Raw genomic sequence first — 23,890 nt, forward strand, 5'->3', positions numbered from 1 at the left:
GTCACTCCCATGCTGTCCGTAGCTCCCTTGGCCCCCTCCTCCCTCTCTTTGCCTGCACTTGCTGGGAGCTATACAGTGGAGTGGGGATTCTCGATTCCCTCCCCCACCACACACACACACACACAACCTCAAAATCTCTCACACTCACGCTCCACATCACTGCTGCATATCACAGCTTACTGTAAAGCACCCTCTCCTGCGTGGTAGTGTCCTGGTGCAAAATGCAGACATGTATTTGAATATATGCAACATTTCACTATTTGGACAGGTGTGTCTAAGTTACCAATTTTGAGATTCCTTTAGAGAATGCCTGTTTATAATGCTAATAGAATAATAGTGCTGCTGTTTCTCTTGACTTTCACGGATATGGTAGATAGGATAACACATAAACCATATTCCTTTAGAGTAGCATTGAAATAGCATCCACACCCTCCTGCTCATCCCCATCATTTCATCCCCCTGGTTCTGAAGGAGAGGTGAATGCCTAGATATCAAAGGGAAAGCCTGCAGCGGAGCACACCAAAGTGATGCCTGATAGGGGATGACCTTCAAAAACAAAAAAAGGAGCGAAAAAATAAACCACTTTCCTTGCATGGATAAAGGCAATTGCAATTTTAAAAGTGTCATTCTCATTTAATATATGCACTGTGTGGGGCGGTAAATCATTAACTGAGCTACTTTTAGTGCGCCCCCCTACACCCAGTCGATGATAGGTTTTATCCGTATGGCCAGTCAGGTGATATTTTCCGCTTCGCCATTTTGTGCTGCTGCGCCGGGTATTTATCGGAAGAATCGTGACTAGTCCGTTTACTCTGTCAGTTAGGTGGTCAGACGGCTCCCAGTTTACTCGTTTTTAATTCAAGATTGTGGCCTTTGATCGGTTTAGCGAAGTGCGATATTTGGGGTTAACACATCAGTAGTCATTTTGTATATTTAGTTTTTTATATTGTGTGAGAAAGGATGTCGTCCGAAAGCCCCGAATACTCTCCGTTCTTCGCAGTGATGGGTGCCTCTGCGGCTATGGTTTTCAGCGGTAATTATCTCACAGACATCACCTTTAACATTTGAACTGACAATTACAAAATGTCGCTGTGTTTGTTTGCTTCTAACCCGTTTTTGCATCCATGTCGTTTTCAACAGGCTGCTTTGAATTGTCAACCTTGGTGCGTCTCTTGAAACTCGCTTGGCAAAAGCCAGTCGCTAACCTAGCTAACGTTAGTTCGCTGTGCTAATATCGAGCTGTCACCGTAATGCTAGGTAGCTTTTGCACATTTTCTTTAGATTTTGTAAGGGCAGTGGATTTGATTTTAGCATGACAATGCCTACTATACAGTTGAACTTATTGTTGGTAGCCTATCTGCCTCAAGGGTAAATGTTATCGACCAAATCAACACCAGCAAGCTAGCGTTAACGTCGACTACGTTTGTAGTTAGCGTTAGCTTAGTTTGGCAGTTAGTTAGCTAATGACCAGGAACAACCAGGAAATGACACTAATTGATCAGAATAGAAAACGATGTTCAAAAAACATAGTGTCAAGAATGTATTCAATGTAGTTAGCCATTTGTCCCTCATGGTTAAAGGGTAAATGCATAGTTAGCGGCTTGCTAGCTTGCCACATATGGGGTGGACTTGGGGTGCGTAGCACGGTCCCCACTTTTCCTGCAACATGCGACACTCCTGCATGCAGAGCTGAACAGTGTAGTTGGTAGTAGGGGATAACTTTTGCCTTTATCCTAAATTATTGTCATCACATGTGGCTTCACAGTGGAGACCTGACTACTAGCTGATCCATTAAATAATAAAAATGAAATAATTGAATCGTCGGCGTAACACGTCTGCATTAAATGTACGAAATCATTTACCATGTGAGTAACTCATCTGTGTGACAACATATCAGATCATGTGAGTTATTATACCAATGCTTTTTGTTCAACGTAAGCATTTATCCATTGGAGGCTACTATCAGCTGGTGACTTCCTTATGGCACAAAGGAATGACACAAGATCACATGATTGTCACATGATGAGGCTTCTGACTTGGAATTGCCAAGTGGTTAGTGATGCTGTTAATTGTAATTGTCCTGTGTACTACAACAATTTTTTTTTAAATTTTTTTTTTAACAAGTTAGCAGTAAGTCAGTGCTCAGGGAATATGGTTCATTTTTACACCAAAATAACTGTACAAGTGGTTAACACCACCAATAGTATCAGTGGCGTGTTGGAAGGAAGTTGGCCAGTGGAAAAGAAAGTGAACTTTGAAACGGACCTCGTGCCTACTTCATAATTGGTCATACCTGTTTTATAGCCCATTTCCTACTTCATCATTTGCCTTCCTTTAATCAGGGCAAGAGCTACATGATATGCCCATGGTATGCTGTATCACAGCACAGGCCATCATGTGACTAGGCTGACTGGGGAGACGGGTGCAACTCCTGTGGCAAATCGACAAGCTACTAATTGTCATGTTACATGTTGGGCCTGACCTGTTAGCCATATTGAATCATACTATTGCCAATAGCTTGAGGCCATTTGGCACTACTGGCTCCTCTATGGTGGTGGGTGGCAGATAGCTTTTCATTGATAGCAGACACCAGTGACAGAAAATGGCTTCAATGTACAACCAATCCCATAGTAGCAACCTTTCAAATATCTTTAGAACCAGGTTATGCAGCACATAATGTTGTTTCCTTTCAGTATGGCTGCATTATGTGTTTCATATAGAGAACCTGAAATTGTGACCAAGGATGCTACCCCCACCTTTTATTCTGGCTTGTCACACATGCATACATAGACATGGCCATCTAATTTAGGGATGACAGCAATCTCTTAATATGTTTTTTTCTTGGCGCATTTCTGTCATTTTGCCATTTAAAACCTCCTCAAAGCTAGTGACAGGCACTTTTACGCTCCTTACCAGGGATTTAAGATGTGAGAACTGATTGCCTTGGCATTGTTTTAGAATCTCAGAAACAAGAGAAATTCCCCTTAAGACAAGGGAAGTTCTGATTTTGTAGAAATACACATTTTCACCTAATGCCCGGAACAACAGGCAGCATGCATGTAAGCTGGAGGCGTGAGTCAGACCTGTCCTTGTCAGAGCTGAGGTGTAATGGGTAGCGATAGGCGAGGGCAGCGTGTGGCCCCTGTGTCTGGCAGTAGGACTAGTCTGTGATGGTGAAGGAGTGACAGCTGGGGAATTAGCCAGGAGGGAGGGTGATCTGATAGTAGCGGTACTGGCACAAAGAAGGGATGGGGGTGGTGGGCTGGACAGGGACACTTGATGATTCAGGCCCCAGCATTAAGCATCTTACAGTGTTTCTAGAGTCACTGACGGGAAATTGCAGCTTCCTCTCTTTTGATGTCACCCACTGCTGTGTAAACAAGCCTTCGTGAAAATGATCTATATATACATATATATATATATATATTGCCATTATTAAGGTTGTGTACATATTAATTTGCCATAAAACTTGTAGATCTTGTCTTATGCTGCTAGTGTCGAAAGCTCAGCTTGATCCACAAAGGTCTGTAATGTATAATTGATTTGTTTCCTTATTAGAATCAGAAATACTTTATTGATCCCCGAGGGGAAATTGGGTTTCGTTGCAGTTGCTCACATTCTAGAAGATAAATATATATAGGCCTAGGCATAGAGAAATTATAAGAAAATAGAAACCCTTACAGTAAGTCAGTCCAGTCTGACAGCGGTGATCCAAGATAATTACCTTTCCAAGAATTCTGATTTGTTTTAGGACTCTACACTAATCTGTTGGAGTCCAAGCCCAAGTGTCCTCTCCCCTTTCTTTGCTTAGAGCTGCAAATTACTGTAAAATGTCAATCAGTATTCTTTAAAAACTGTTGGTAGCCACCTTTTCTGGAACAGATCCTCCCATCATCAGGTGAGGTTTTCATTGTACTCGTAGTCTGGTGTTTGCTATCCTATTGTGCGAGCTGCTTCCAGTGATGCTTGGCTCAGTGCAGGTGTCACTGACAAGGCTTCAGCATCTGTGGGAAGGGTAACCCCATTTCCATCGTGGCTCTGATCCAATCTACTGCTGTCTGCTTCTCCAATCCTTTCATTGCTGTCTAGGTTGACGTAACGGACCGTTTTTTGCAATTTGGAGTAAAGGTTGTTGCCTCAGAACCTAAACTGTGGCTAGAGAAAAATCAAGCTGTCAAATTCTAAGGGTTTAGTTTTGAGGACGAATTTGCTCAAAGTGGGGTTGTCAAGAATTGAAACATGTTTAAGCATTCATGTTTGTCATACAGCTTTAGCAATATTAAAACTCTCTGGCATCTCTTACGGTCTGAACAAGTCAGTCCAGATTAATTCCTTGCTATGTAGCTTGTCCATGTTCCGATTTCCTGTGAAAATGCAGGCATGTATTTTCTGAAAAGCGCAACACGATACCAACCCACAAAATTTTCCACCAAATAACTCTTTCTGCCCAGTCACCATTTAAATGAATAGTACTTTTATTGCTTGACATTTTGACCCATTCAGATTCCCTCTGTCTCTCTCCTTCTGTCACACATGCGCATACACTTCAGGGATAGTTAAATGAAGCAGTCTTAATTAGTGACAGCAGTCCATATGCTCCAGACGGTCCCTCAACTTGTGATACACAGGTGCAGTAGATTGGTCAATGTGTCCTGTAATTTCTACACCCAGGCTCATATCTTTGCAGTTTTACAGAGTGTAGCTTATAGCCAGCGGACAGTTTTTTCAGGAAAGCATTGTGAAGAACTAAAACCTTCCCACTGCTGTCATTGGTTCCTATTAAAACTAATGCCACTCATTCACCTACTATTCACGGAGTAGACCAATCCGTTGCCGCTTGCGTGGGCGTTTTGCATGCTAGTTCATCCCTAGCAAGGGGCAGCTCCCGTTCTGACGCTGCAAGACGTCACCAGGGCATCCCATACATCAAATAAATATTCTGGGGAGAGAAAAAAGGAAAGGAATGAAAGCTCTTTACCTAAGCGGAGGGGATTAGGATTAAAACCCAGGGGTTGTGCCTCCACACCGCAGCAGCAGCAGCCCTGCAACACATCAAACCTTTAATCATCAGAGCAGAATGGCAGCATTTGAGGACTCTGCTGTTTTTCTACCAACCTGCAGCCATCACGCCTCAGTGAGGCCAAGCTTACCGAGGATGGATGGAGTCGGAGGATAAAGTTACTGTTGGTAACTATGGTTTGACTGGTTTAGGGATGGATGGCTAAATAGCTAAGAGGAACAGCTGTTGTGAGGAATGCTTATGTGTTTCTAGAATATTGTCCTAAAGATTGTTTTAAGAAGCAAATAACAAGGACGTTGTGAAAAAATTCTTGATTTGGCTGCACCATCAGAGCAAGTCATTATCTGGCACTGCAGAAGTTTGTTCCATGTCCTTCCTCATATAATTGTGGTATGCAAAACAGTATGTTTGTTGTGATGTAGTAGATACTTTGTGTTGGAGATGCCCTGTTTAGTAAGGTATTTCTCTCCATGCAGTCAGTAAGGTCTGTGTAGACGGGGGCCAATTGTACTCTGGGGCAAGCTCCTTAGACGGGCCGGAGTGATTTAACCTTGAATTGATTGCATCAGTCTGGTGATAAATAAGTGAATATAAGTAGTTGGGGAGGTGGCTGGCTGCCATGTGCACATTTGAGGATTGGCCCACCAGCCTTCCTCTACAGCCATCTGCCAGAAAACCTCACAGCTAGGCTCGGAGTTAACTGGCACTACCGCAAGGCTACTTCAACACACATTGTCCCAAGAAATGAGGAAAGAACACAAGGCCACCTCAGGCTGTATGCAAAGGGCCGTCTCCCAAGACACCATACTTAAAATTTCAGATGAAGTCAATGTCATCAATGTGTGTCTTGCAATGGAGAGGGAAGCGCAACAGATGAGGTGCCAGATCCTTTTCCTTACACAGATCATATGACTTGCACAATGTCGGAATAATACGTTTTACTCAAAGTGTACTGGTTGGAATTTTCCTGCATTTCCTCTAAAGATGGTTGATGTTTCACCAGGTTACATAAGACTTACTGGCTGTCATGAGGCCATTTTGACAAATCTGTTCACACATCACATACAAGGAAAGTGTTGCAGGAGGGTAAATCAAGGCAAATTTGGAATTTCAATCTAACTTTCTTGTAGCTTTTTCAGCTGATATGACTTGTACGTATCACTTCAATGCCTAGGCTTGATGTCCTTTGTCTGCAATATTCTACAGAAAAAAATGTAGAAGAAAACTGATAGAGGGAATCACACAAGCTTCCTACTCAGTCTCACTGCAATACAAACCCTCTCATTTGAAGTTGAGGAAGGATGGCTATTTTTAGCTTTACTAGCAGTAAATATAATTTTGCAGAAATGAAACGTGAGATGTTTTGCGCTGTCCTGATATATTTTCCTGTTCTAGGATTAATCACATTTAAATAACTAAAAATACTGCAAGATGGTGTGAATAGGACCAAAATGATAGTGAAACCATCGATGCTAACAGTCTCCAAAATGGTGTAATCTAACCTTAACCAGCATGTGCTGCAGCTAAGATGAAGATCGAGAGGAGCTTGGATGTTAAGTGCATAAGCAGGCATGGGCGAGTAAAATAGATGCTCTGCCTTGGTCAGTGCCATCTCACAGAGCTGTTGTTTTACTGTGCTCCCGCTGTGGGTGAGGGACTGAGCATGCTCACATCCTCACACACACACAGCTGACGTGGGGGAAACTCGTCAAACCAGCCTGCCTCTGATTCATGATACGCTTCCCTGCTCTTGACAGGCTCTGTCCGATATTGCTAGAGACTCTTGTTCTCTATTCTGACCTGGCAGCCATTAAATTCTCTTTGTTGTTCAACCGAATTATAACCAGTCCTCAATGGATGGTCATAGTGCTGTTGCTGTGTTTTCCAAACACATTATAAATGTGAAACCATCAGCCCCTTTTTACCAAGCATTAGGAAAATATTTGGCATTGCTGGGTTTTGACTTTCAGAGCAGTGCCAATATTAATTTGCTATTCCACAACCGAGCACAGGTTTCTCTGCTCTACTCTCCTGCAGTCATTCCTGGTCGTGTGTGACGTAGGTGGCACGATGCAGTTCTCCCCGGCGTCACGAGCTGGCCACTAACATGCTGACGGAGCGCTCTGCTCTCCTCTCTGTTACATTACCAGGGTGTTAGCTAGAGGATGTGGAGATAACGCACAGCAGATGTTGCATGAGCGTGTGCTGCTGGTCCCCCTGGTACCCATCCTGTGCTGATGCAGTCTCTGGAGATGTGGTATCCCGCTGCTCTCATGACGTCACCAGCTTCCTGTTTGCTAAAGCCTAACGAGGCCTTTTCATTCAGAGGAGTGATTTACAACACTGCAGCTCTCTGGCATAGTCGGACGTTGTCTGCCTTTTGTTTAAAAACACTGCCCAATTGAAGCCATAAAAGGGTTAATTCTGATACTCCAAGGGCTGAAGCAGAGGTCGAGGAGATGAGACACAAACTGTGACTACAAAGCAGATTTTTTTAGTCTCAGAAACACAATGGTGGCTAGCTGGTCATGTAGTATCTGGGTATTTCTGCAAAAGAACGTGATCTGTTTTTCCCCTTTGAACACCAGCAGAGTTCCCCAAATGGAGCCATGCTTGATTTTTAAAGGGAACAGAAACTGTGAGATTTGCCTTGTAGTTGCTCCACCTCCTGTTTCACTTCCCTCTTCATTACTTAACTGTGTCCTCTGGTTTCTATCAGCGACCTAGCTAGCCTGCTGTCTACTTTTTGCTCTAATCATATCACTGCATCAGCTTCTCTACCTCGGATTGTACTATATGTACTGAAAGATGTGCTCTCCTGCTCTTTTAACTAACCCTGCCTCTCTCTCTCATCCCCATCAGCCTTGGGAGCCGCCTATGGCACAGCTAAGAGTGGTACGGGGATCGCTGCCATGTCTGTGATGAGGCCGGAGCTCATCATGAAGTCAATCATCCCCGTCGTCATGGCGGGTATCATAGCCATCTACGGCCTGGTAGTAGCAGTGCTGATTGCCAACAACATCTCAGAGAGGGTCAGCCTTTACAAGTGAGTTCCATTGACCAACTGCTTTCAGTCATGACGTGATTTGTAGACATGATTTGTTTTCATTTCCTCTTCCATTTCTAGTAAGCATAGACCACATGATAATCCATATTGCTGCTGGGGAAAGGTTTGTATTCCAAAGGAGAGTTTGTTAGAAAAGCCATAGTTGCAGTAGTGAAACGGCCATGTTCTCAGTTGCTCACAAGCATGACCTTGGGAGGGAAAAATGGATGGTCACAAGTGACTGTCTGTTTGACCTCAAGTTCCTCTTAAATTGGGGCGTATTTGGACACATACAGCAACATATAGGCCTACAGAATCGCTGTGATATCTGTTCTTACCATTCTATTCAACACAGCTTGTAATAGAGGTGCACAATTATGTATAATATTGCAGTTTTTTTCAGTTTCCACAATTAGCCTAATATGTGGAATGTCAGCATATCAGCAATGTTGAAACAATTTAATTTCTCAGCTGTAGTTGAAAATAATCAAGATGTTGCTTTAAGATGCCAAAAGTGCAGTAAAATAATTTGTTCCTCAAATCAAGACTAACCATGATTAATAATCATGATCACAATATCTAGCAAAATTATAATTTTACCCATAATCAGGCAACTCAAATACAGAGTGGTTTAAGTTTCAGTTAGTGGCAGCAACTTACTCCCTTACTTGACTTGTCTTCACCTATTTGTTTACAATTACTTGCCAAGCCTTGTCATGTAACAAGGTATAAAGGCTTAAAATTGGAGACCATTTAATCAGTAATGTGACACTGTAAAATATTCTAGCAGTAGTAATTAAATAAAACTACTGTCTCCATCCTGCTTTAAAAGTGTGCATTTTTTTTAGCCTGAGAAAACATGGATTCCCCTCATGTCAGGAAGAACTACAGCATTAAAAATGACAGGATACAACTGCTCCATGGAGAACATTCAGAAGTTGCACTCAAAGTGAATTCTCACAAGTTTGTCGATAGATTTCCCCCAGGGTATTTTACCATAGGCTTCACTGAGGTGTGGAAAGTATATACACATTGCAGCCATTGTCTGCACCTGTTGGACATGCATATTCAAGGGTTTCTGTAACACACTTTCTTCTGATTTTTCTGCGTGGGAGCAGTGCTCTTTGGTGAGGGGGGGGATGCCTGACATGGGACCCTGTTGACTAACCTCTCTGTCTCTGTGTGTTTAGGAGTTTCCTCCACCTGGGAGCTGGGCTGAGTGTGGGCCTGAGCGGGCTGGCAGCAGGCTTCGCAATTGGCATTGTGGGAGACGCAGGCGTGCGGGGCACAGCTCAACAGCCCCGGCTCTTTGTGGGCATGATTCTTATCTTGATTTTCGCTGAGGTCCTGGGTCTCTACGGGCTCATCGTTGCCCTCATTCTCTCCACGAAATAAAAACCCAAACATCTCCACTACAAGATCTGTCCTTTATGTTGCTGCTGGAGAAAAAGTGTAAAATGGGAAAAAATTGTAAAATTTCTGCCACAAAAAAGATGAAAGTGAAGGTGGGGAAAAAATTAATAAAAATGGCTCCATAAATATGGTCTTATCTCTACAATGTGTACAGTCGTCCCAATTTGATAGTCAACTTGTAAATGCGCAATGTAGTGATTTGTCTGTCCTGTGTGTGTGTTTTAAAAACAATTGTATGATGAAGATTCCTTTTTTCCCTCCACTTATTTCAGGCCAGCTGAGGTAGCTTGGCCTCTGGTCTTAGAGAGCTGACCAAAGGGCCCCACTGCTTTATCTCCTCCCACGTTGATTTGGGAGTCGACACAATTTCTGCATTAATGTTGAGGATCTATTTGTAAAGAAAAATGTGTATGGACTTAGCTTTTTTTTTTGTTTTGTTTTCCACTGATTTTATTTATAAGAAATTGTTCATTAAACTGTTTCAATGGAGCAAAAGTCTAATTCCCCAGGATATATATATATATATATAAATATATATACAGACATAAATATCTATATAGATAGATTTAATGCACTGTGGGTTAATTGTGATAAGTGGTTGGAATTCCTCTGGATGTATTACTTGGTTTAAAAATTAAGATTGCCTTTAGTATGTGGCTGGTGGAGTGGGAGTTTTGTGTGTACTGTGTATTCTAATCATTACGCAAACATTCTCAGACACTTCAATGTTTTTCCTGTAGTACCGCTGTTTGATTGCATTAAAGGTGTGTGTGCCCAGTGTTGGGTCTCACAAGTGTAATTTCCAAATTTCATCTCCTTTCCTACTTATTCACCCCTTTCCCCTCATCTGTGGCTGTACTCCATCTCCTCCACATCCCAACCATTACAAACCTGCATGGAGTTCAGTGTTTTGTTGCTGTTGGATATGAAGCTGAAGAGCCAGGCCACTTTTCAGAATATTTAATCCAGATCAAAAGCACCTTGCATGGTCGTCTTTATTTCTGACATCTGATTCTGTTCCACTGCAAAATGAAACTGAAAGTTTAATGAAATGCCACGAAACTATACAAACATGGTATTGGTTGTAGCATGCAGCAGGGACCCACTGAGATTAGTATTCAAGTTTGGCCTAGTTTTTCAAGACTGGTCGAATTTGATCTGGAGTATGTTTTCTGAAAATGGGAGTGCTGGTGACGCATTTACTGAAGCGCCAATCTAAAATCCTGTATTGCCACTGGTATTCTGGTTATTCTGCTGTAGTGTCAACATGAATGTTTTCACAATCGAATTAAAGGAGATTCCAACTTAGATTTGCCTTGCTTCCCAACAGAAAAACGCATTTTCAGCATTGCAAATTTCACTAGAACAAATTCATTTTCAATATTGTAAATACAATGTGATTTAGAAAGTATTTTATAACAAGGCACAATTTCCTGTAAAATTCAAACTGACTGCTTTGAGATATGCTGTATCATGCTCTGCTGTATTCACAGTCTTCCTTTTTTCTCACTGAGGTGAAAATGCTGTTCTTCACACAGTGGCTAACACCTTTTCTGTTATCAAAGACATCTGCAGCACTTTTCTGCGGAAAAAAAAATGGCTGTACATATAAGGCCTGACTACAAATACTGATTTTGAATAATTACATCAACTATAAAAAGGATGTTAGAGAATGTGTCATTTTTATCTTAAATATGTTTAGCTATCCACAAGGACAAATGCATAACTTAGAAATCTTCATGTCTGCGTGACAGCTAATATTTCTGCATAATATGTTTCATAGTGACTTTGTGCCGAGTGTCACTGTAAGACGCAACTGTGAGCAAAGAAATCCATTGATCAGTCCATTTCTAGGCTGGTGAGCAGAGTCTGACAAATGCTGCTGATGGCGCTGAAGGTGGCGCTGTCGGGAAACGACTGGATGAAGTCTTGACCCTTCTCTATACTGGTGGTGAGCAGCGGATCCAAGGGCACAGAACCTGAGATAAAGAAGACAGACACACAATATTGACAATTGACCTCTACCTATATACCGATTGATAACAGCATTGTAGTTTCCTCTATATCACAACTGATGTGTCATTGAGAAATGATTCACAGCTACCTGTGGCCTATTTCTGAAAGTAGCACTCTTAAGCAAACAACTCATTAACGGTGATCATTAGTGAAGATTAAATGGGTGATCTGCAGTGACGCACTGACCTATCAAATACAGTAAAACCCTTCCAACAAGACTACCACACACTCCGGTCTCTATTGCTGGATAAAGACTGTGCAGCATCGTCAGTCAAAGCTGGCTTCCCATTGCCAGGGGGCAATCTGAATTAGCTGCTTCATTACTCAGCAGATTGATTTACACACAAAGCGGATAACCGTTGAGTCAGTGTTCAGTGATCTATGTGTTTGACCAAGTGATACTGATCAATATGTATCATGCCTTCTCCCAAAATACCACAAGCCCGCTGCGCTGAAATCTAGACCGACCATTTTAGCAGCGAGGCTGTGATGTAAAATGCCTCCTAAATGATGACTTGTGAGTGAAGAGTGACGCACATTCATGGAGTGTTGTGACTCCTTGTGGCTGAAAGCTGATATTACAACTCGTCCAGTCCTATTGATCTCACCTAGGAATACTGATCCTGTCAGCTTGGCCAGCTCTTCGCCTCCACCCTTAGAGAATATGTTGCTGCACTCCTGAAAAGGAAGAGTATTTATTAAAATGGGTGGCAGTCTGACTTCGAGCTTTGACAAAAACACACTTAAGTATTTTAGTGAGTGTCTAATGAAATACATAACTGATTAAAAAGAAAGACACTAAGGTACTTCATTTGTAGATGAGATAAATGACCTTTGCATCCCTCAAAGCCTCTCATACATAGATGTATCTTCAACTTAATTGGGAAGCATTTGTATTCCATGTTTGAATTGTTCAAACTAGAGTGTGTGTATGTGTGTAAATATTTACTCACCGAGCAGTGTGGACATACAAAGCCACTCATGTTTTCTATGAGGCCCAGGATCCGTACGCCCGTCTTCTTACAGAAGGTGATCTCTCTCCTCACATCCCCCGTTGATACTGCCTACAGCCACCAGCAAGACCGATAATACCAAATCTTTTATGAATGTCAGGCATTTTACAGGGGTTTCTAGTCAGGGTCCAGTGCAAAATAACAGATGCCACAACTGATAGATGACACAACAAAATAATAGATGACACAACATTTCTGATTCTGATGATAATCCTGTCCTGATTCTGCATTTATTTGGCATTTATAGCATATTCATCCTCGTGAGAAGCAATTCTTACCATATAGTAGAAAATAGTCTATTCTTGAGTATGTTGAATGTGGAGAAGAAACATGAGTATAATCCCTATTTGTTGGATTCATATCTCTCCAAGTGTCTATCAACCCCAATTCAGACATTATGGAATTCAATTTCTTAGTTATACATTTTGATTGCCTTATTTTGTCCTCAATCTCACATTAAAGTCTACTCCACGTAGAGAGAAGCAATTCTTATTCATTGTTTCATTCGTTTTCTTGGTAAGATGATGTCAGCAATAACAGGGAGCAGTGTTGAAACATGTGACAGCATAATCTGAATGAAACATGGTTTTGTCTGACACTAGACAGCTATTTGGGGTATTTACTGAGAGTAAATACCCCATATAGCTGAAGCTGATGTCAAGTGTCAATGTAAACCTTCCCCTTTCATCTTATTCCCTCTCATCCCATCCATATTCTCATGTTATTTCTACAAAGACACAGTCTAGTCCAGTGCAGTCTGGCGTGTACCTGCGGTGTGGTGACCAGAATGGCTCCGTCCACTCTGTGTTTCTTCAGGTTCTCCACTACGGACAGATGCTCGTCAGACGTCCCCGGGGGCGTGTCCACCAGCAGCACATCCAGCTCTCCCCATGCTACGTCCGACACAAACTGGCCAATCAAAGCTAAAGGAGAAGACAGCAGAGGCGGAGAAGACGTTGGGCAGAAGAGAAGTATAAGCATTCTCATCATTCTTCAGAGGCAGGAGGTCATTAAAGATGCTGCCTGTAGTGACAGTCAAAGTTATTAGTCCAAGATTTTCTTCAATTGAAATTGATTTTTAGTCTGTGGTGATGGATCTGCAGCTGTGCAGCAGACCCAAGAGTAGGACTGGGTGACATGGACAAATTTATATCACAATAATCTTAAGAAATTATTTTGATATCAATATATAACAATATCTACTAATGCCAAATCACATGTTAAGTAATGAAATTGATGTTCATCACATTTTACTGTACAGTAATATAAAGTATGATAAAACTGTTTGTTTCAGATCTCATTCTGTGAGAGATTTTAAACAGCTTTTTATCATTAGTTTAGGCAGTAGAACTGTGTATCACAACAACTCAGTATTATTGTCTCACAATTTTTCTTGGGCCCCCTCCAGATCACGGCTTCATCTGGGTCCTCCAGCAGGAAGCCGATGGACATGAGGGCAAGGCTCTTCTGGGTGTCAGTGTAGACCGGCACCCAGCCTGCGTCACACTGGTGCACATCGGTCCGGCCCACATTCAGCATGCGGGGGATACTGGGCCCGCACAGGTCAACGTCCAGGATGCCAACCTGATGGACACATAAATATGTCATTTCATTGCTTGTATATATTGTGTATTTTTTACTTTCAACACTGGGTGGAGTTAGTATTGGGATACAGGTGCACTTGAATGAGATCATGGGAACAGAAGTCAGGTGTTGCATGCTGGGAGAACCACACAGTTTTTGACCATAATATGCTGCGTTACTGTGCTGTTGTATGCGGTCGATACGATTTTCATTTGTTTGGCGCCAATGTATGTTTGTGGAATATTGCTCAAAAATGATACATTTGGACTATTAAGAACAGACATAATTGCAATTGCTTAATGGTGAGCAACATATGTACTATTAAGTAAACAACACAGCATTTCAAGTGAGACAACATATTGGGACATTGGTTTATATTAGTACACATGTCATTATCAACTATAGTCCCTTCACCAGCCCCTTAGTGGCTTTCTGTTTTGGACAGAATGTCACTTTACAGAGAATGGAGCAGGCTGCATGTCATTGTATGAACAAGTGTATTTCACACATGCATGTGTCTATGTGCAGACTCAGAAACACCAGTAGTGTATATGGAATTTCATACAGACTCTCTCTCTCTCTCCCCCCCCCCCCCCCACACACACACACACACACAGCTGGTCTCTCAGCTCACCTTCTTGCCAGCATGCCTGAGAGCAAGTGCCAGTTCTGTGGTGATGGTGCTCTTGCCCACACCTCCTTTCCCTGACAGCACCAACACAACATGTCGGACCTGGGACAAGCCTCCATCTTCTACCAAAGGGAGACAAAAAAGTAGGTCAGTCATATGAGCGCCACACATACATGAAAGGTCATTTTTCTAATGTTTCTATAAACGCTGGCTATGGTATGTTAGAAATGGCACGTTAGTAGGTAATCTGAACCGACAAAGTAAATTGAACACAGGGTCAGGGGCCGTTGCAATCACGTTTCATCAGCCGAGTTCATAAGTTCAGCATCATAAGTAGGTCATTTTGGATGCTGTGTACTTCATGACAGCTTCTTTCCCGCAAATAGTTACTTCTTTAACGATATGAAAACATTTCTGTCAGCTATAGCAATGTTAACAGTTCTGGTAGCTCTCAGGAGATTAAAAACTTAGTTTCGTACCGGTGTAATCAGCTGCTAGCTAGTTAGCTATCTGGCTAATGGTTATGACACAAGTAGAAATTTCTTTATACTGCTACTTCTCAGTGTGCGTAAACATAGCTCGTGGTGAGAGAAACAAGCTACAGACAAAGACGAATCTTTCTGACGAAACTGACTGACCAGTACTTCCAACATACCATTTTTTTGTTCCATGTTTTGGCTTTTGAGCTCTCACCATGCAAGTGTCTCACTCAGCGCAGTTGAATTAACTACTTCCGTATGACGTCAGGCGGCACCTAGCCAATCAAACAGTGAGCGTTACATATAAGTCCCGCCTCTCTGCAAAAGCCACCAATAGATTGTCTGTGCGTTGTTTCACAACATGCGCGCATATCGCATTCGTCAAGGTGAGCGCTCGCTCCACAAACATTCAAGATTTTTGTGGTTTTGCTATTCTGTCTATGACATATTCAAATGTCTTTGACTGTCGTTGTTCAACAGATATGACAAACACCTGTGTTAAAGGCTACAGTTCGCTCCAAGTATATTTTATATATAGATATAAATCTTAATACATCAACCTATTTTGCCCAATTGTCTCAATCGTCTGTCTTGATAAACGCCAAAGTTATCCACCATTTGAAAGACGTGACACCTGCTTTTAGAAAATGAATGACAGCAAAAAAATCAAATCATGATACTTTTAAAAGATAGTAAATTATGGTTAAATCAAATCCTTGGATTATCAAAAGATGACCTGAGATAATCTATATCTTAGACCCGGTGAATATATGATATATGATCGTTTTTTGTTTTTTTTACTTCAAAAATCGTCTAAAAACTCTTGAGAATGTAACGGGGATTCCCGTGCATGTTTTATCAGCAGACCATACACAATACTTCCACATCATTTGCACAACGGCAACAGTTATCTTACTATCCCATTGATTGTTACCCTACTTGGTAAGCAATAAAATTTAAATAAACTCCTCCCCCAGATAGTCTTATCCAATCAGCACAAGACGAGGGCGTGGAGCAGTAATGTTTACGTCTGGCTCGCCGAGAAGTGGGACAGAGAGCAAATTGCACCTGTCGCACAGTCGGATATAGAGGCATAGAGGCACACCGGCACTGAAATGAGCCATTGCAAGACTGTGCATAAGAGGACTACTATAAGGTAAGAGCATAACCGCGTCTTGACTGCAGGTGTTGTATTGTATGTGACTGATATTTATGATCAAGCAATCACAAACTAAAGAGACTGTCTGAGTTAAATTGTGCCTCTGATGGTATTTCCTAATATATATATTCAAAATTAATACAGAATTTGGACAATATGTCAACTATAGTGGAACATTTACTTTAAATAATTTGCATTGAAATGTTATGCTCTTATCTAGAATGACTTAAAATGAGTGCAACAGCAGAATAAGATTCCTAGATCACAAAGAGTACGAGCAAACAATAGAAATGAGTGCAAGGAGAAGTGACAATAAATGTAATAAAATATTCCTGTGACCGTAAAATGATCATGCAAGAGAGAAATACTAGGAAAGTGAAATAAGAGCTATGGAGAGAGAGAAGGGCTTTTTTAAACTTCAAGACAAGGGGCATGTTGATGACAGAAGGAAGGAGGAAGGTATGAGACGAGGATAGCTAGCCTCACTGTATTCACTTGTACAGTAAATACAGATTTTCTGGAAAGATCAGTTGCTATTCTTTTCATATCCAATGCATTTTGGATGCACAGTTACCTACACTAGGAAACTAGTGAGGAAACCCTGGTGTATAAGACCTGGTGCATTTGAATGGAAGGTCTGCACAGTTCAGGGACAGTGATTTGATTTTACAACAGAAAATGTCTCTATATTTGACACTGAAAGACAAAACTCATTCACGTCTCTGTCACAGTCCCACTGCACTGCATTCACGTCATGGCCATCAGAACAATGATTGCCAGTGATAGTCTGTCCTGGATGAGTTGTCCAGATGATGGCATTACAGTATGTAGGGTAAGGCCCAATTAAAGTGAGACTAGCTCCAGACTAATTAATCTAAACTGCTGTTATCTCCTGCACCTGCTTGTAAAGCAGGCACCAGCTGCTCTGTTCACTGGTGGCATTAACAAAGACATGCTACCAGGTTGGTATACACTGCATCTTAAATCCTAATGAATGCTTAACCAGTTAGGAGAACTTATCAGCAAAACAAAACATTGAAATCCAGGGAAACAGCTGTGATGTTTAGAGTGCTGAACGCCACAGCACTGATACAATTAAAAAGTTGACGTAATAGTCAGATGCTGCTTTGAGTGAATGAGTTTGGAGGTACTTCACAAGTCGTAAAGGGCAGAGGTGGAAAGATTATCAAAATATCCATAATGTCCAACTAAATACTGTTACTTTGCTGAAACTTTACTAAAGTATCGGTAAAATTACGGGTGTAAAAATCTACTAAAGTAAAAGTATGAAGTAGCTCATTTAAAAACCACATTGTTACATGATCTTTCCCATACAATGCAAAAAAGGCAAAAGGACAAAAGGTTCAAATGAGGTTCTGTACTAAGAAAATAACTGTACTAAGTAAAGTGCAATTGCATCATCAACGTTGATTGTTTACTCTATAAAAACACTGTTGATGTTGCACATGCAGTGTTTGATGCAGATGCAATTTACAACTGGATAGTTTCTGATGCAATGCTTATGGAGAGACTACAAAATATGTGCTTTGTAATGGATGCAATTTAAAATGTAGCAAAGTGCAATACTTCAGTCAAAACATACCTAAGTAAAAGTAAAATTACTGACTCCCACTGACCAAATGAACACTGAAGATCCTATGAATTCTGTGATCACCATTTGGTCTATAGCTGTTCACTGTCATGATGGAACAAAATTGTGACTTAAAAAATTTCTCAAGTCTTCAAAACACTATCATTATAATGTTTGAAAGTGGAAGATAAAATCATATCAGAAGACTGTTTATTTTTTTCCACAATTCATCCATCCACTGCCATTCTCAGAGTTAAACACAAACCTTTATTCCAAAATCAATGACATTGCCAAGACTGAGATATTTCTGTGGGAGGGGGCTTGAGGTCACTGTTATTGGAGGAGTGAAAATGTAAGGATATGAAATGCTTACGATTGGTAGACATTGTAGTCACTGGGTCAGGTGACCTTATCTGTGTTTATCTGCTGTTGTAGCTAGCTAGCAGACGTCCTGCCAGAGTGGAAAGCAGAAGGTTTAAAGGTTGAACAAGTGCATGGAAACACTTCCTGCTGCCAACAGTGGCATCTGGGACAGATAGAACTAGGCTAGCTTGCACACAAAGATCAGTCTCAAGGTGTCTACAAATGTTTCCACTAAAGGATATTTGTGCAGTTTCCTATTGATTGGTAACAGCTGATGGGGAAAGACAAAAGTTAGTGAATACATAGTTGATCTTAGTGAAGGTGCTTTTACATAATGAAAGCTTCTTATTAAGAAAATTAGCTAAATAAGACATTGCCAAGAGCTCGTTTACAAAGACCCGATTCTCACATATTCTGCCATAGCATGCTCACAAATTTGTAAGACATTTGAGAGACACAATGTGAACGGCAGCTCACACCGTCTCTACACAGCTGCATAAGATGGGCTGAACATGTGAGGAGTTTCATTCCAAATGTTTATCAATTTTGGAAAAAGCTTGCAACCAGAAATTCATCAGTCAATGTTTCCATCTTCAAAAATGTAACAATTTCTGTAAGCAAACATCTTAGGATGACACATAACTATATAACTAGTAACACAATGTGTGCTTTACTTTCATACTAGCAATGCTTTATTAAGTAAGTATGTATGTGTCAATTTTTTTCATTTCGTGGATTTCTCATTTTGAAATGAAATATTCATATTCAGCTGAGTCTATATACTGTATTGTACTGTAAGCTGAAATAGGAAGTATTTCCAGCTCCCTGCTTTGAATTTAGCCTGCTTCTAAATAAATAAACTGTGAACAAACAGCTCACTCAACACACCACTTACTTTACATATATGAAAAGTATATGACACATGGCAGCTGGTCATGAGGTGCTGGCTCTGCTGTCCACAGAGCGGCCATGCTGAGGAGGGGCAGGAACGGCCGGGCTCGGCTTTTGGCTTGGATCGAGACACGGCAGGAGACAGATGCCATGGCAGTGATCCAGGCTTCTGAGAGAGAGGAGTGGGAGGGCCAGACGACAACACAGGTGAGAAGGAGCCCGGGAGACGTCGGGGTGTGGGATAGAGCAAAAAAAAAGAGAATGATTATAAGGGAATTGGAGAAAAGCGTTGAGTATAAAGGAAAAGAGAGACTTTTAAAATGAGCGGAAGGAAAAAAAGGGAGTGGGTGTTATAGGAAATGCTGAAGAGGTGCATATTGGGTATGTTTGGAGAAAGAGACACTTAACAAGAGACACTTACATGATGTAGTAGTAGTTGTTAGTTGGAAAAATAAGTAGTAGATGTATCCAGTACTTCAGTGCAGTCATCAAAACTGGTGAGGCAGTGAAAGAGAAGGAGAGGTAACTTCAATTCTCGAGTCAACCAGTAGTTTTCCACTGGGATTGTCCCCCGTCTCAAAATGGCTGTGTCTAAGACGTGGATAGGGGGCACTGTATTTTTGGACAGGGTCTATTTTTACCTGCTGGCACACATGGCTTGTCTCACCAATAGGAGTCATGGACAGCTTTTAGGGGAAAAGGCCATCTCGTTGGGTCTTTTGAGCATGTCATATAGGTGATGACAGTCACAGTTGTGCTGGTTAGATTGTAGAGAGCACAACTAGATTGCTGGATGGTGGAGGCAACAGGAACAGTCTGGAAGTTTTGAGTAAAAGTTAATATAAAGTCATTTCTGCATTTGAACTTTCCCTGTCCAGGCTTGCCAAGCTGTCACTCTGTTAGTTCAGACGTCTTTGCTGCTAAGAAAGAGTTATTCTTTTCAAAAAGTATCACAGCTGTCCGTGGAATTGAGAAGACTTCAAAATACAGTTTACAGCCTCTCTCCACTGGATCTAATTCCTTCCCCTGCCTCCAAGCCAAAATCCTTGAACCATGGCCACGTCTCTGGACTTACACGACGCTGTCTGTACTGTTTGTGTCAACCAGATCAGCGATTTGGACTCTGAGGTGGATTACCTGGCCAGGTCCCAGGCTGTGGCTGAGGTGGTGTCCAGGCCCAGCACAGGACCTGTGATGGGGGAGTCTTTCTGCCAGTGTGACCCCCAGGAGGAGCCCGGTCCCGGGGTCGGCCTGCTGGGCTTCAGTCCCATCAGTGACTGCCTCTGTGGGGAGGAGGACCAGGGTGAGGAAGGCTGATGAACACAGTGATCTAGGGTGTTTAGCTTGGTACACCATATTGACACTAGTGCAGTATTGCAGGTGGGCGGACTAGTGTAACAACTTCTCTCGGTGTATCTCTAGGCTTATTATCCTTGACAATATTATGAAAGTATATTATACATAGCTACATTTATAATTGGCTTTTGGTGAGCAATATCTGTTCCACATTCATCATAGATCACAGAAATAAGCACAGAACTAGAAGGCACTCAGAGAGCGCAAACCTCTGCCAATGCACCAATTCTACAACTTGCTGTAATACCCAAAGACATCATTCCCATCACTTCAAATTCAAATTACATTGATTTGTTCACCCTGCAAACATTCCCATAGGATTTGGAATCAAGTCTCTATGTCTGTTAGTTTCATAGTTATGGCTAAAAAAAACGATATAATGGCTAAATAATGATAATTAACTAATGGCAGAAATCCCAGATAACCACCAAAATCTAATCAATTGTCTCTTGGCACAAGACCTATCTGTTCAAATTTCATGGAAATCCAATAAATGTTTCAGATATCCTGCTTAGAGACAGACAAACAAACAAACAAACAGGGGTGAAAACCTTGTCGGAGGTGAACAAGAATGAAGTTTTAGGTATCCAGTCAGTACAGCTGTTCATGTCTGGTGTGTTTCAGGTTTTGACTGGGTGTGGGACGAACACTGCATGTCCGCCGGAGCCTTCCTGAGCTCTGACAACAGGAAGGTGAGCTTTCACTCAGACTACAGCTGCGGCACGGCTGCCATCCGCGGCACCAAGGAGCTCGCAGAGGGCCAGCACTTCTGGGAAATCAAGATGACCTCTCCCGTCTATGGGACTGACATGGTGGGTGGCAGTCAGCTTGAACAGTATGGAGCTATTATAGTATGGCGCTAAAACTGAACTAGGCTTGAAAGTCTCTCAAACTCAGTTATGACTGATGGATGTTGAGGATCATTTAAAACAGAACTACTGTTGTTCTTTTCTGAGCTTTTGTTAACCTGTACATTTTGGGTCCTGTTTTCATTGGGTTGGTACTGACCGGTAGATGGTGGGCATTGGAACTTTGGAGGTGAACCTGGAGAAGTTCAAACACAGTTTCTGCAGCCTGCTGGGCCACGATGAGGACAGCTGGGGGCTCTCCTACACAGGTTAGAGTGCAGCGATTAAAATAGACCTGGACTTATGGAGCCAGAACAGTGACTTTAATATTTGGCACTGAAAGAAAAAAATTTGGCATTGTATTTGGAATTGAAAATTTTTTTTCAATAACGGTTTCCTTGGCACTCTTTTGGTGTTGAGGGGAGGGGTTTTCAGTGGGACGAGGAGTGTGATTTGCATCTAATCTGCATATTTTGGGAAGAATGCTGACTACCAGAAACTGACTGGAAGTTGACCGAGAAACAAGCCTGACCGACTTGTCGAGCTCCGCTCTCAGCTGGACCGGTCGGTAGATGCATCAGAGCTGCATCTGTTTGCTCTCCCTGCAGCCCGCTCCCCCGGTCGAGCAGTGAGGCTGCGCTCTCTCGTCGCCTCCAGGCCGTTAACAGTCACAGGGCAAACTCCGATGCATCTACCGACCAGCACAGCTGAGAGCTGAGTTGAAAAAGTCACTGCTGGCCGGGCTTGTTTCTCGGTCAACTTCCCCAAAGAAGAACGCCAGCATTCTTCTTCTTCTCATCAGTTTCTGGTAGCCAGCATTCTTCCCCAAATTTGCAGATTAGATGCAAATCAAGCCCCTGCCCCTCCACTGAAAACCCCTTCCCTCAATGCCAAAAGAGTGCCATGGAAACTGTCATTGAAAAAAAAAATTTTGAACAAAAAAAAAAAAGATTGTGAGTGCATGGTCAAAAAATTTGAAAGTGTGTTACATTCAGTTCATTTTTAATGCCAAGTTTTTATTTTTTTATGCCAATGTTTTATTTTTCCATAGATTTGTTTTCAATTCCAATAAATACTATTTTCAATGAAAGATTTTCAATGCCGATGTTTTGTTTTGTTTTTTCAGTTAAATTTTTGTTTTCAATGCCAATGTCCTGTTTTTCAATGCCAATTTTTTTTAAAATTCCAAATACAATGCCAACTTTTTCCTGTTAACTGCCAAATACTAAAGTCACTGTTCTGGCTCCATATGGACTTACCAGAGGAACCTATGAAACTGGACAGAGACGTTTGACCTTGATAATCAGTAATTCAAGAAAAATCCTTATTCTTGTATTTTTCAACTCTGTATCTATTTGAAGGTCTCTTCCAGCACAAAGGGGACAGGGTGAAGTTCTCCTCCAGGTTTGGCCAAGGCTCCATCATAGGAGTTCACCTGGACACCTGGTACGGTACCTTGACCTTCTACAAGAATCGGCACTGCATCGGTGAGTGTTTTCCTGAGATTCAATCCGGTCTGTTTAGCTGCACAAAACATTTTAGTAATGACTGCCAAGTGTCTTTTCTTCATCAACAATATTTTTACTCTGTCCCATCACCTCCTCCGCTCATCAGGCGTCGCTGCCACCAGGCTGCAGAACAAGAAGCTCTACCCCATGGTGTGCTCCACAGCAGCCAAGAGCAGCATGAAGGTGATCCGTGCCTGCTATACCCCCACCTCCCTGCAGTACCTCTGCTGCGCCCGGCTCCGCCAGGCGTTGCCCCGCTGCCCAGACGTGCTGGACGTCCTGGAGCTGCCGCCGGGCCTGCGCACCCTCCTCCACACGCAGCTAGGCTGGGTCTTCACCCTGGACAGCAGCCCCGACGACTCGGAGCAGCCTGTGGACGCCCCTGAGGACTTTCCAGAGGAGATGAGCCTGCCTTCCAGCCCCAGCCCCGTCCCCAGCCCCAGCCCCGGCCCCAGCCCCGTCCCCAGCCCCGTCCCCAGCCCGGCGTCCACCCTCAGTGCCTGTTCCTCCCCCAGCCCCTGCCCCAGTCCCAGTCCCTTCCCTGGCACGGTCCCGTACCGGTGCCCCTGCATGCTCTCAGCGCCGGCTCAGCCGTGTGCCTGCCGCTGCCCTCCCACTCCCCCCAGCAGCGACTACGATAGCTGCTATTCTGAGCCGGAAGACTACCAGAGCAAAAGATGCCGCTGGACATGACTCTGTAGCCAAAACATGTACGAGTAAGCGTTTGGCACACTGCTATTCTACCATTGCCATCAACAGCTTCTGTTGGAAAACATGGAGGAAAGAGCACCCTTGGGTTATACTTTCACTTCTCTTTTTTATCTAGCATTTTTGTGTCATTCAAACAACTTAGTCAGTGAATGGGAAGAAGGAAGTGAGTATGTAGCATGTGAGATACAGTATGTTATGCAGTTGTGATGACTGATGTTAGAGTGACATCTGGGTCATTCTCATTTTAGCCAATGTCTATCA

The 23,890-nt window shown here is 42.4% G+C and overlaps 3 protein-coding genes across 3 annotated transcripts; 2 read left to right on the forward strand and 1 right to left on the reverse strand.

The window, feature by feature from the left end:
• The first annotated feature begins 774 nt into the window (after positions 1 to 774).
• On the forward strand, positions 775 to 10,379 carry atp6v0cb (ATPase H+ transporting V0 subunit cb). Its single transcript, XM_071907304.2, has 3 exons — positions 775 to 1,033; positions 7,883 to 8,066; positions 9,257 to 10,379. The coding sequence occupies exons 1-3, from the start codon at positions 961 to 963 to the stop codon at positions 9,459 to 9,461; spliced, it is 462 nt and encodes a 153-aa protein (XP_071763405.1). The 5' UTR covers positions 775 to 960; the 3' UTR covers positions 9,462 to 10,379.
• On the reverse strand, positions 9,901 to 15,452 carry nubp2 (nucleotide binding protein 2 (MinD homolog, E. coli)). The gene is made up of 7 exons (XM_071907302.2): positions 15,379 to 15,452; positions 14,727 to 14,845; positions 13,894 to 14,092; positions 13,277 to 13,431; positions 12,449 to 12,559; positions 12,104 to 12,173; positions 9,901 to 11,458 (listed from the first exon to the last, which is right to left on the reverse strand). Exons 1-7 carry the CDS (start codon positions 15,392 to 15,394, stop codon positions 11,319 to 11,321), a joined length of 810 nt encoding a protein of 269 aa, XP_071763403.1. The 5' UTR covers positions 15,395 to 15,452; the 3' UTR covers positions 9,901 to 11,318.
• An 859-nt stretch (positions 15,453 to 16,311) lies between these two features.
• spsb3b (splA/ryanodine receptor domain and SOCS box containing 3b) lies at positions 16,312 to 23,705 on the forward strand. The gene is made up of 7 exons (XM_078290896.1): positions 16,312 to 16,358; positions 19,278 to 19,413; positions 20,314 to 20,509; positions 21,187 to 21,374; positions 21,577 to 21,679; positions 22,772 to 22,897; positions 23,025 to 23,705. The coding sequence occupies exons 1-7, from the start codon at positions 16,318 to 16,320 to the stop codon at positions 23,609 to 23,611; spliced, it is 1,377 nt and encodes a 458-aa protein (XP_078147022.1). The 5' UTR covers positions 16,312 to 16,317; the 3' UTR covers positions 23,612 to 23,705.
• Positions 23,706 to 23,890: the final 185 nt, after the last annotated feature.

This window comes from Centroberyx gerrardi, chromosome 20, assembly GCF_048128805.1.
Source record: "Centroberyx gerrardi isolate f3 chromosome 20, fCenGer3.hap1.cur.20231027, whole genome shotgun sequence".
NCBI lineage: Eukaryota > Metazoa > Chordata > Actinopteri > Beryciformes > Berycidae > Centroberyx > Centroberyx gerrardi.